The sequence below is a fragment of the Gopherus flavomarginatus genome, chromosome 9, assembly GCF_025201925.1.
Source record: "Gopherus flavomarginatus isolate rGopFla2 chromosome 9, rGopFla2.mat.asm, whole genome shotgun sequence".
Lineage (NCBI taxonomy): Eukaryota > Metazoa > Chordata > Testudines > Testudinidae > Gopherus > Gopherus flavomarginatus.
In genome coordinates, this window is record NC_066625.1 from 24,046,607 (window position 1) to 24,060,139 (window position 13,533).

General features: G+C 37.7%; 1 protein-coding gene across 3 annotated transcripts in view; it reads right to left on the reverse strand.

Moving 5' to 3' along the window:
• Positions 1 to 1,647: 1,647 nt before the first annotated feature.
• Positions 1,648 to 13,533, reverse strand: part of ATF7IP2 (activating transcription factor 7 interacting protein 2) — a 79,821-nt gene continuing 67,935 nt past the window's right edge. For all 3 annotated transcript variants that reach the window (XM_050966425.1, XM_050966423.1, XM_050966424.1), the window contains 3 exons: positions 10,872 to 10,941; positions 8,427 to 8,530; positions 1,648 to 2,908 (listed from right to left, as the gene is read on the reverse strand). In XM_050966425.1, the coding sequence (XP_050822382.1) occupies positions 2,492 to 2,908; positions 8,427 to 8,530; positions 10,872 to 10,941 (591 nt within the window). In that variant the 3' untranslated portion in view covers positions 1,648 to 2,491. The remainder of the gene's footprint in view (positions 2,909 to 8,426; positions 8,531 to 10,871; positions 10,942 to 13,533) is intronic.

A 13,533-nucleotide genomic window follows, 5' to 3' on the forward strand; every position in this document is an offset into this window, starting at 1 on the left:
CAGAATGAGCGATATCAGTTTCTGTGGAAGTAACCTTTTCATTTAAGTAGAAGCCCATCTAGATACCATCTCATGAAATTTTATGGCATATTCAGACAGGGAGGATGTTGCAGCAATTCCACTGTCATCTGGTGATGTCTAGTCACCAGGTGTTAGATCAGTGTCCTGAAATTCCACATTCCATAGATGGTTATTCAGATAAAATGTCGAGACAATCAAAGGATAGCATTCCAGAGCACTAGATCTGGTGAATGGGGCTTCCCCTGAGGTCTTGGAGGGAATGACTCCTCTATAAAGGCTATTCTCAACCTCCATATAGAATCTCAAAGGAGGCTAGTAGACTCATCCAGCCCAAGGAGGAAACTGCAAGACACCAGAAACAGGTTCTCTATCATAGAACCTGCCATGATATAGGCATAGTCTGTGTCTGTTTGGACTAGGTGGAGCATTGGTCTAATGCCTGCTCTGAAACTGTTTTTTGGTCAGGTGACTGGAACTGAGGTGGTAGAATAACTTGCCTATCCCTATCTGACTAATCAGACCTCAGATCAGAAGCAGCAGATAGTGGTGAAAGGTCTTGGCAACCTTAAAACTGAAAAGGGGGAAGTAAACTTCCTTTGTGAGTCCATAGAGATTTAGGACAGGGAAACTGGAGAAATTTGAATATGCTATTCAATCTTTTATCTCTCTCTACCCCACACTCCCCACGAGAGAAGCTACTGTCTTTCTTTTATCACCTATATCTTTCCCTTTTGGAGATACTTGGACTACACTATCTTCTCGATCAGTTACTATAGGCTGCACAAGCAGTGAACTTGTGCTACTGCTCCTACTGTTAGTTGGAGCTGGAGTGGAGAAGCTACAGGATCCTAAGACATGTAAAAAAATAAAAATTTCTGAACAAAACAATATAATTAATCCTAGCTAGCTAACTATGACTAAAACTAGCTAATGATGCTTTCTTGCTTGAAGAGGTGGTTCTGGAGAGGTTCTAATCTAGTCTATCCACAACCCTGGTTAGAATGAACTGAAGTTTCCTGAGTGCCATGCTTTTATATAGGCTCATCCTCAGAATGCTCAAGAACAGTGAGGGAAAAGGCAGGAGAGCACTCCAACAGGCACTGCTAGAAAGTATTCCATCACTCAAGATGCACCAAGGGTGCAACCCAAGAGTGAGAATATGTAGAGGCCAAAGAACAGCAAATTATTGCAACAAAATGATCTTTCAAGTTGCTTTGTTAGAATTTTGCCATCTTTTAAAATACCTGTATATATGAAAACTTTTGTTTAATATAGAAAGAATCAAACTTATTGGGTTTTTTAAATATTGTGAGTAACTTACATAACATGATCTAAACTGTACAATAAAAAATATGTTGCTTGTAGTTTATTATTACATTTAAATTAAGCCAGATATTGACTATTTCTTTATATACTTGCTGTAATGGACACACTACAAATATCACCAAATTCATTTCAATATGCATATCTACATAAACAGAAAGCCAACTGCCACCACACTGCCTTTGTAATTAATAATTTTGTAAACTAATATTCTAGAACCATCACTAACCTAAGTAATGCGTCACCTAACTCTTTGTGGCATATCAAATGTCTGTCTGGATAAGTAATAACTACCATTGCACCTAAAGGCAAGTGAAGCCTCTTTAATATTAGAAGAAACAATCAGGTGAAGTACTTATACAGCACTGGAAAACATTTATTTATGAACACTTTAATTAACTTCCCCAGAAGCTTAATTCTTGTCCCAAATGGGTGACAATGAAACAATCTCCTGGTGTTCCTTTACAATGCAGCATCTCTAAAAAGATCATGGTCCAGCTGATTGTCTCAAGTGACAGTAGTAATAATACAGGAACTATAGTGTTTAAATATCATCCCATTGTATACAGAGACTTTCATCCTTACAAGCATTTTTCAGAGGCTCCAGAATCATGGAGATGCTCCTGTAGTACTCTGAGTACAAAAGTACAAGAACCAAAACCTTCTGAAAGCTTGTGCACCATTTAGTGAAGGAAATGGAACACAAAAAACCCCACTATTCCACAAAAATACAAAAAGGGTGAGCAAAACACCACAAAACTCATGACATGTTCCATTTCTCACCTCATGATCATCATCACAATTCATAGTTACCAAGCAGAAACTTATTCCTTTTTTGCCCCAAGTACATCCTACATGAAAGGAATGGGAGGGAGGGGAAGGATTGAGAAGGAAAATAACTAAACTAAACACAGAACTGAAATAAGATTTATAAACAGAATTCTTAGTATCAAGTTATTAGAAACAACTTACAAAATGCACAGAACAATGCTCAGAATATAAATAACAGATAGTTGGCATGATAGATAAGAAACGGAACTGAGTGAATACAGTCTGTGGTACAATTCATTCCTTGGCTCCGAGTTGTTTACAAGTAAAAATACAATATTTCTAACTGAAACAACCGTGTAACAGTTATTGAGGTAACTTATGAGTCTTCCAGAGAAATTAAAGTAATTGATTGTATATCACAAAACGGTCCATAACGTCCACATACATCTTTTGATTGTATAGAAAAGTAGTACTTCTTGGAGGCTGTAAATTGTGATAAAGAACAAGCCATTGGTAGGGGCAAAGCCTTTATTTCTCCTATTTTCTTCCAGTGAGGTGCAGTACTGTTATTGGAGTGTTCATGGTATATGAACAAGTGATAGCTCTCTACAGGAGCACACTTGGGATCAATCTCTGTAACAGTCCATGAGAGTGCAATACCTTTTGGATTTTGCACCTGCGCCAGTTTTAGTTCAGGCTTCTGAGGTGGCACAGTGTCTCTGAATCCATCCTTGAGTTCTGGGTATGGAGGTATTCTTGGTAGTGGAGGAAGATGTGGAAACTGTTCAAGAACCTAGGGAGCATTAAAAAAAAAAAAAAGGTGAATAACTTAGCATTACTGTAATATTTCTGCAATATGAACAAATCAACCAGAGTGTGCTAACTTTTGATTCAGATTAAGTGTTTCCATTTTAGGAAATAGTTTCAAAAGTGTTAAGGAGCTCATTGTATCAGCTTTACCAAACAAGTTTTTTGTACTGTGGTAAATAACGCTGCATTAGTCTCATTTTAGGTATTCATTAGTTCAGTAGTTCTTAGAATGACTCTATGGATAAGAATACTAAATTCAAAACAAAGAAGAGTATTTTGTTAAGTTGTTTTGTTTTCTGATATGTCATGCTGAAATGCTTTATTTATTGAATTTGTGTTACTTTGGAAGGATTTTTTTAAAAGTGGTAAAGACTCCCTCTAAACTAGAGTATTTTACAGTCTCTAACAGGTCAACAGACCAGAACAGTCACAGGAAATAATCTATTGCTGCTACACACATGCTTACGTTTTGCTAACTGATTTTATTTTCCATAAATCCAATACTCTCCCACCGCACTCCGCAAAAAGCAGAAGACACTACTAACAAACATTGTGCTAAGATTATTTTTAGTTGTCCCAAAATGAGTGCTGTAGAGGTCAACATTATATCTAATTGAATTGTGACTATGCAAATCTATCCAGTGTTCTGTTATTGCACTCTGATAAATTTTCCAAAAAATACCTAGAGAGGGATAGCTAGGGAGGGATAGCTCAGTGGTTTGAGCATTGGCCTGCTAAACCCAGGTTTGTGAGTTCAATCCTTGAGGGGGCCATTTAGGGATTTGCGGATTGGTCCTGCTTTGAGCAGGGGGTTGCACTAGATGATCTCTTGAGGTTCCTTCCAACCCTAATAATCTATGATTCTATTCAGCCAGACAGCAGCACATCCACAGGATGGAAAGGTTTTAAAAAAGTAAACTTTACCAATATGAATAATACTGTAGGTATCTTGATGAAGTTTTAACTATTATTAGGGAATTTTGACAGCCATCCTGCAATCAGATTGTATGATATCGGTACAGAACAATGTAAAATGCTGAAAGAAAGAGTTGATGTTCCTGTCTCACTGGCAATTACCAGAGCAGAAAGCTTGCACTCTATGTAGGTCATCAAAAAAAGAAAAAAGTTAAACTGACCGATCTTTAAAAACTGCTGCTTAGTTTCGATCTCAGAAGAAATACAAGTGCAGCTGTGAAGAGAGTCTGTCATAGCTATTTTAGAAGAGTCATTCTGGTTTCAGAGCCTTTTGAACATCCAGAAGAACAGAATAATAAAAAGCAGGACTGACAACAGTGGTTCCACCCTTCTCTTAGTACTATAGTTAGTTAAAAAAAATCCCAAACCATATAAATGCCTTTTCTGCCTATACATTTTTCTTTTTGATAATCAGTTACCCCTGAGGATATACTGTAGACATTTCTGTTCATCTATTAACAAAATATTTTAGACTGAGAACAATTCACTGTTCCTGGAAGCATCTGTACTGTTCCACTAAACATTTATAGTCCTGACAGGTCACAAGATAGATCATAAAATCCTGTTACCACATTTAGTTTTATGCTTTTAGCACAAGACATGCAAACATTTCTTGGGTGGATAGAATCAGATCTCTCTCTCACCCGGACGTTCCCTGGCATTAGTCAATCCCTTCCCTCCTACCATTAAGCTCTTTCAAGAATCACATTACCCCTTTTTCTTCCCCACGGTGCTTCCTTAGAAGGATCCCAGCCAATCTCTTTGAGGTGAAAAAGACAGAAAAATGATCGGAGTCTCCCCTTCGCCATGTGCTGGCACCTTCTGCAGATATTACTCTCCCATGGCTCCCAGCCCTAACCCAATGGAAAGCTCTGCAAGTCATACAAGTCACTTCCTCAAAAGCAGGGACATAATTTCAGAAAAATTCAAGGGAGCAAAGCTATGTCAGCATATACAATACTATATGTGACAATTGTGACACTGCACTCCATATTCTTCCTAGTGATATGATGATAGGATTACGATGTATTTTATGCAAAATAAGTCATGGGACGTGTCATTGGAAAAGTTATGATTTGCTGAATACGATTATCCTATTTGTATGCATGTATCATTTTTGTATCTGAAGTTATGAATATTGACTATGTATCTGTATTTCAAATGTAGCTACACCTGGGTAACGTCCACTAGACAAGATGCTTTAAGTCTAGATAGTGGGTGGGGAAGGATCTTTTCAGGGCAATGGGCCATTAGGAAAAAACAACAGGCCTTAGGAGAAGCTTTTCTCCCACCTGGGGAGCTTTCCTGAAAATGTTACAGACAGCCTCCAAGTAATGGCTGCTATGACTCTACAACAGTGGTTCCCTAACTGGGGTTTGTGAACCTGGGGGTTTGCGAAATGTTACAGGGGATTCTCAGGAAAAAATTCCCTAATGGTAGATAGAGCTGTCCCTAGGGACCGTGGGCAGCACGGGGCCAGCAGCCCGGAGTCCCTGGACTTCCAAGACCTAAGCAGACCAAAGCAAGCATGTCTATCACACTGAGGAGATACAAACTTCAAGACTCTTTATTAGAAATGGAAAAGGAAGTGGATATTTTTTGCTGTTTTTAAAATTAAATAAGCAGCTAGTATAGTTTTTAAAATTATGAAGAACAAGTTGAAGCTTTGTTGTAACACGCATTGTTTGCCTGGACTGCTCAAGACTGAATGTTTGTGTAAGAGGAACTCTTTGAGTCGGCTTCTTAAATGCCTCCATGCTGTTTCACATCTGATACTCCTTGATGAAACATAGGAGCCTTGTCTTATAACGGGCTTGTTCAAAGTGATACAAGCTACAAAAGTCAGATCTTGGAAGAGTGTTGTCATTTTCATAATGTAATAAAAATACTGTATTGCTAAATAATAGTGTGTAATAAGCATGTCATAAAAACAAAATTTATATTTCCAAGATCACTGCTTTTATAATTTATACTCAGGTAAAGGAGAAAATCCCTGGAAATATTCATTTTTAGGAGGGGCTTCGCGAGACCTGACATTTTAGTGAAAGGGGTTCACAGTTTGTTAAAGTTTGGGAACCACTGCTCAACAACATCATGTGATTAGACCACATGTCTCTGGACTCCATCTTGGGATGTCAGTAGCTTTCCACAGACTAGTCTGGGAACCAAGCTTTGGGAACAAAGGGTTCCTGCTATATGTAAAAGCTATATAAGGCAGGGAGTGACATCATCTGGTGTTCTTCACTCCCCACCCAAGAAGACTCCTAAAAACGCCTGTGGAACAAAGTCTGAACTGAGGAAAGTGCTGGACCCAGGCTAAAGGGATTTCTAGCCTGTGAATGAAACACCTGGGGATTCCAAGTTGTAAAACAGGTGCAGCTTGCCCTGTAAGAATCTGCAGCCTACTTGTATCATCTTAGGGTGAGAGTCTGCTAGTCATATTCAATATATTAAGCTTAGTTTGCATTTTTTGTTTATTTGTTCAGTAATCTGCTTTGATCTGTTTGCTATCACTTAAAATCTATCTTTTGTAGATAATAAATTCGTTTTTGCTTTATCTAAACCAGTGAGTTGAAGTGAAGTGTGTGGGAATCATAGCTCGGGGAAAAAGCTGTACCCTAGTTCCAGGTGGCACCCTAGATGGAACCCATCACATTTATTATATAATATTCTAAAAAAATCAGGGATAGGACAAAAAGAGAGATATAATGGAGCATAAAGACCTATGAAAAGCTGGGAGGGGGAGGTGGAGGGGAAAGAGGCAACTGCCACCGCTATCCCATAACAAATGATGCTCCTGTCCAAGAAGGGAGAGCTCCATCCAGAGTTAGATTTTCAGTCTCAGTGCTCAGAAGCCATCCCCAAACCCTTCAAGAGAAATGAACTAATATTATTTGTTTCAAGATAGTGGACAGAATATGCTGGGCATAAACACAAAAGAAGACAGTACTCGTACTGAAGAGCCTGTACTTTACAGAACCAGGCTTCCTTTCATCCATAATGTGATGCTGCAGTTAGGGAGAGGCTCCAGCCTCTTACTTGTCATGCTTCTTGTTCAGCTGCTGTGTGGGTTGCCTATAGATATTAGATAGTTTTGTGTCTCAGCAGTGGATGGATGGGTGGGAGGCAGATGCTCAAATGTTATTAGGAGGTAAAAACAAACAGATGTCCCTTGCTGATGACATTTTGATCCGTCTTGCCTTTACAAAACTGAAGGTGCTGTGTGGTGTACCCTTTATAGTGGCCTGCCCAGGGTTCAAACCGGGCTAGTATGCAGCAGTATGGTATACCTGCTCCTCTCCCAAGTTGCTATTATCTATATCTATATAATTTAAGAGACGAGTTAGTGGTTATGGTTGAAGAGAACCTTGAAAACGAGAAGTAACCAAAACAGTGACACCTATCTGTGTCTGGAATAACAGCTCCAAGAAATGTGAGGTGACCCATACATCTCAGTGGGATGTTAACTCACATGCCCAATCATGAGCAATGGCATACTTACTTTAAAGTATCATTAAGGCATGCAAGATAGAAGAATGGGGTGGGAGTACAGATTGCAGATCTGCACAATCCACAGTGAATGATCTCTCGCTGTGGTACCATGAGTGGGTGACGTTCTAGAGTTTTTGTTTGTTTGTTTTTTGGTCCCCAATCAAAGAGGAGCTAAGCACAAGAAGCATCGCAGAACCCAGCAGGGTACTTGAGCCCCACCATGGATAAGCCAAGCCAAAGCAGCTTAGCAGAACCCAATGGAATATTCAAATACCCCCATATATGGACCCCAGAGACCACACATGATCATGTTTTGAACATGTGCACAATTGATTGTTAACAGTGCCTCATTCTGGCAACTCAAATGAGTGGAATTTATTTGTGGGTGGAATAGTTATAAAACATTCACATTTAGATACTTGATCTTTAACTTACTGCTCCCTCATTCTAGCACTAATTTTTAGACACTGGATAAGGACTGAATACAGAAAGTCTTGGACCCCTGATGGGTGAAATTTTCAACCCCCTTTTCACTCACTCAATTTCAGAACGTTTCCTCCCCACCTCCTGACTGAAATTTTCCTTGCTGGTCTTTGCTCCATGATAGATTTTCCACTGCAACATTTTCTACAATAATTTTTAGAAAAGTTCATTTTTAGCAAAGTTCATTTGATTGATGTTCTTGCTTCAATATTGCTTCTTCTAATAGTTAGATTTTTGTTAGAATCTCCACCATTTTAGGAGCCATTATTGTAGTAAAAGTATTTCATGGTCACTGAAGACTTTACTACTCTTTTCATAATACAATGCTACCTCCTTGTGGCTCAAAGGAGTAAACTTACATTTTGTTTTAAACTAGATTCCTTGGCAAAGGGTAATGATAGCGTCTTTTAGTGAAAATGTCCTTTAAAAGTCTGTTTTAATTCCCATTAAGTTGTATATCAGAGATTCATGAAGAGCTAGTTAGTTGGAATTTGTAAACACTCCAAATTTAAAAATAAAAATTGTAAAAAGCTTGAGAAAGAAAAAATTACCTGATGTGATGCTTGTGCTGGTGGTTCAAGGTGATTTGATTTGGAGCCTGCTGTCTTTGAATTACTTTTGTTTAATACAGAATTTTGGTCTTCTTTTAACTTACCTGTAAATAAAATGCAAGTTTTAAATACTGTAATTTTCCAGCTATTGAAAGTGAACTGGGTTAAAAACCTCATTTCACAGATTTGTGGTTTATGTTTACATACTGAGGATTTCTCAGGGATTGTGCAAGGTTCTAGACCAGGGGTAGGCAACTTATGGCATGCGTGCCAAAGGCAGCACATGACCTGATTTTCAGTGGCACTAACACTGCCCGGGTCCTGGCCACTGGTCGGGGGGTGGGGGCTCTGCATTTTAATTTAATTTTAAATTAAGCTTCTTTAACATTTTAAAAACATTATTTACTTTACATACAACAGTTTAGTTAGAAAGAGACCTTCTAAAAATGTTTTAAATGTATTATTGGCACACGAAACCTTAAATTAGAGTGAATAAATGAAGGCTCAGCATGCCACTTCTGAAAGGCTGCCGACCCCTATTCTAGACCGAGGACTGTGGAGAATGAAATCTCCATTTATCTACAAAACACACAAGCAGCAGAGTGTAAACTTGTTCACCCTGTTAAAGTACTTCAGCTGGATGTATACGGGCTATCAGTAAGTGAGAGTAAGGGGGATAGTTCAGTCTTCATTTCATTTAATTGTCCATCTTGATATTTTCATCTTGATCAAAACAGAAGTAGATAAGTTAATGGAGGATAGGTGTATCAATGGCTGTTAGCCAAGATGGTCATGGATGCAACCCCATGCTCTGGGTATCCCTTAACCTTTGATTGCTAAAAGTTGGGAGGGAACGACAGGGATGGATCACTTGATAAGTCCACCTGTTCTGTTCATTTCTTCTGAAGTATCTGGCACTGGCCACTGTTGGAAGACAAGATAGTGGGCCAGATGGACCATTATTCTGACCCAGTATACCCACTCTTATGCTCTTACTTCCTATTCACATTGAATGCAGACCACCAACTCAGTTAACAGAGTTTTAGCTGAACATCTCTAAGATCTTACATTAAATACAACATCTTCATCCATTCCAAAATGATCTTTCAGTTTCACATATTTTACAAACTACACCACAAATACTCACTACTAAAATGCAACATTATCTTGGTGGGATGCAAGAGTCTTTTAATGGCACAGGAACACTAACATGGCAGTTTAGAAGAAGAATATAAGAACAAAACAGAAACCAGTTACCTGCAGGAAGAATTTAGGAAGTAGTAACTTATTTGTTCCATCTGGAATTTTTTCCAGGATACTGCCTAACATCCATTCCATTGCAAAAAAGTGGCATGTGATCTTAAATTATTACAAAGATTCTGATCCAGTTTCAAAAATTCATACAAAAAACATAGAATCAACAGCAGCCCAGTGCTTTTTAACTCCAGGATAGAGCATTAGTTCTGTACACACTGAGAAGGAAGAAGGAAACCTACCAAGCCAGCCACTAATACTATTTCCTGCAGCACCCTGAGTTCTCCCATCCAGGTCTTGACCCAGATCAAATACGGCTTAGTTTACAAAAATTAATGAGATTACAAATCACCCCAAGGCAGTATATTGCCAAATAACAACTTTTAGTGAAACCAAACTACTGGAGCTCAAATCCTGAAGTTGGACAATTATAGATGATTTGTAGCAAAAATAATGTTATTTACCAGCAACTAGAGTTCTCTAAACATATGATCCATGAAAGTCCATATTATGTCTCCCTTATCCTTTGCTACCGCACTTCCTCCTCACCTAAACATAAAACACTCTGCACCTAATTGGGGGTCTTCTCATTGTAGGAGCAGTGGTAGGCAAGTAGCCAGCTCATTCTGTGGTGGGGAACAAGTCTTCACCCACTGATGGATGAGGAACAGGAATCTCTCCTCATTATGGGGAATATTTAAGAAGACAAATCAGGCTGTATTGTGACTAACCGGCTCTGGGTCCCTGGCTCTTATTTCAGTTGTTAGGCAGGTGGGAAGAGATTGGTCAGATGCAGCCTTCAGTCTTAGTGAAACACCAGTTAATGACTGGCATCTGCTTGTATCATTGAAGAGACGGACTAGGAACAGTTGCAGTAACAGGGTCTTTTATCATTACAGTTGGGACACTAGATCCATGAGTCAATAAGCATACATTCCTTAAAAAAACCAAACTACTTTAGAACTGTTCTTGGATTGCAAGGTACTCTACTACAGAGGAGATATGCAGAAGCAGTTCCCTTCAGGAGAAAGCTTTTTCTTTTAAGGAATGGGTCCTAATCTCACAACTCCACAAGATTATTTTCTCTTAGGTTTAAAATAAATTACTAAATCAAATCATTCATACTTACACCTATTACATTTTAAGTTCTCATTTTCAGTATCTCTATAAAGAAAATTATTTTTCCTTCACCTCTATCAAAACTGTGCTTTTCTTCTTCTGTTAGATCAATCACTGCAGATTTTGTTTTTCCTTCAGCCAACTGTAAAAACAATGTCAATTCCAATTAAATTGTTTCTACAATGGCTTAATTATAAATGTGTATAAATACTTCTACTTCTGTTAAAATTTATGAACCATCAGGATGCAAACTTACTTGTAAATTAAACTACCAGAAATCCTCATTTTTATATAAAACTTCTTGCAGATGTGAAAAACAACAGAAATAAGTACCGTGTATAAGTGTCAGTATGTGTAAGAACTCAGACATTAAAAAAAATATACTTGATAGATCACAGTAGATCACTTAGCCAATCAGTCAGTCAACAGTATGAGGACAAAAACTATAAAGATGGATTTTATAAACATTAATGCATCTCAATGGTAATTATACAGATCTTGGCTCTCTAAGAGCAAATCTACACAGACAGTTTTTCACTGGTTTCCTTCTAGGTAGATATGCTTTAGGAAAAGTTTTCAGATAGCTTGCCAATGCACAAGACTGCCAGTAAACTTCTTATTTCTAGGGTTGTCTGAAATAAAACCTTCTTTCCCTCTTGCTAAGGGAAGATGTAGAATTGTTTACTTTATTAAATATAGTAATTCAATTGTAAACTTAAGGAATCATTTAATGTAACTAAACAAGTATTTGTATAGTGGTTTTATATAGATTTTAAACAATTAGGTCTTATATACACTATCTTCCCTTCCCCCCACTAATTCCTGCAGTTGTTCCCACTGGTAGAAGTGTAGTAGGAAGAGAGCAGTTTTCCCACCACTATCCTGTCTAAATATTCCGAGTAGGTTTATACTACATAGTAGTAGAAATACCAGGTGCCCCATATATACCAGTTTTTGCACTTTTGCTACTACCAGTGAAGTCCCACTTTTCATTAACCAAACCAGGGATTTTTAATTATTTGGGGGGGGGGGGCGGGGCGGGAAAGGGGGCAGGTAGATGGGAGGGAAGGCACATCAGGGAGCTTTGTGTGTAAACTGATCATTAAAGTGATTTAGAACAATCTGGACACAGACCATCTAAAAAAATGGATATAATTTGAACATGTTTTGTTGCTAAAGTCTAACCACAAGCTTAGCCTGCTTAAATTATATATACAAATTGGTTTATATAAAAATATTCTCTGATTTGAACTAAATAAGAAATGTGGTTTTGAATAGCATTTTCAAACTGTTATGTGAAAGACTGGGTGTAACATTTAATCTACATTTTGAAAAGTCAACGTTAAATGAAAAGCTTCAGTAATAAACCCAACCTAAAGTACTTCTCTACACAGTGGGGAAATGTACTCTAAGGAGGTGTGATTTCTAAAGTGCACTAATGTACTGATCGTTAATTGGTCCACCTAGACCTGCTGGTGCATACTAAAGGTTCCTTAGTGTACTTTAATATGTTTCAAATGGCACTATGTTAAAGATCGTTAGGAAAGCTTTAGTGTGCAACAGCAGAATCTACACTGACCAATTAATGTGTACCACATTAATGCACTTTAGAAATCACACTCATATAATGCACTTTGCCACACCATGTAGAAAAGCTCTTAGTGTATTGTAAGTAAGTGAATACCAGATAAGCTTATTAACCATTTGAATAGAAGTATACAAATGACACGATTCAACCACACTAGTGTGGAAAAATATCCAGGAAAAAATGGAAGTTAAGGTTGCGACTATATATCAGTAATACAAGAATTACAGTCCTTATGTTAATGTTTTTGAAGAGTAAGTCCACAAGGCTGCTTTAGACTTTAGAGACAACTCTTGCTGACCTTATCTTGGCAAATTATATGGTTTCCTAGCCCAAATTTTGCCTGCAAGATGAGAGCCTTTTGTTGGGTCCTGTAGGAACACAGCTTTTTGAGAAAGTGTTTGGGATTGCCTTTACCTTGCTTATCAAAAGGGAACAAAACATGAAAATATTTAATACTTGTTACATAGGCTTGGAAGGATTAGATTTTTAATTGGTAAATGTCAATTTCATCATGTACACACAAAAAGATGAAAAAATATTTCCATTGATCATGATCAAAATTTATAGACAGGAAAATAAAAATGCTGCTTGAAAATTTAGTAGAGTTTGATTTAAAAAACAGATTTACTTTGTATATGTTGACATGTAACGTTGATAATTTGTGTTTTAATGGTGGTAAAGCTTTAACTTTTTGAATATCAGTGTCTACTATTATTAAATTGTCAAATCCCCTCCATAAAAATAAAAAAAATAAAAAAAAGCTTTAAAAATAAACAAACATTCTGTCAAAACTATAAACAGCATCTAATTCTGCCAAGTACACAGGAAGGGAGGAGGGTCTGCTTCCCTGATCTTTTCCTTCCTTAGCCCTCTGTACAGCAGATCTCCTAGGAATTTCAAGAGTAGATATTCCACCTGATGAGTTTTGAGAGTGTGTGTGTTTGGGTGGGTGAATGCAGGGTCCTTAGAAGAAAGCAAAGACATGAGGGACATATTTTCCGTGTGTTCTATAATCCAGTCGATGTTAAGGGTTATCTTTCTTAAGAATGTCAAAAGTGACTGCTACAATTTTATGTAGGGAATACTTTCTGCTTTTAAAAGGTGACTTGTACATACTTATTTTAATTGGAATTGCACTTTATTTTG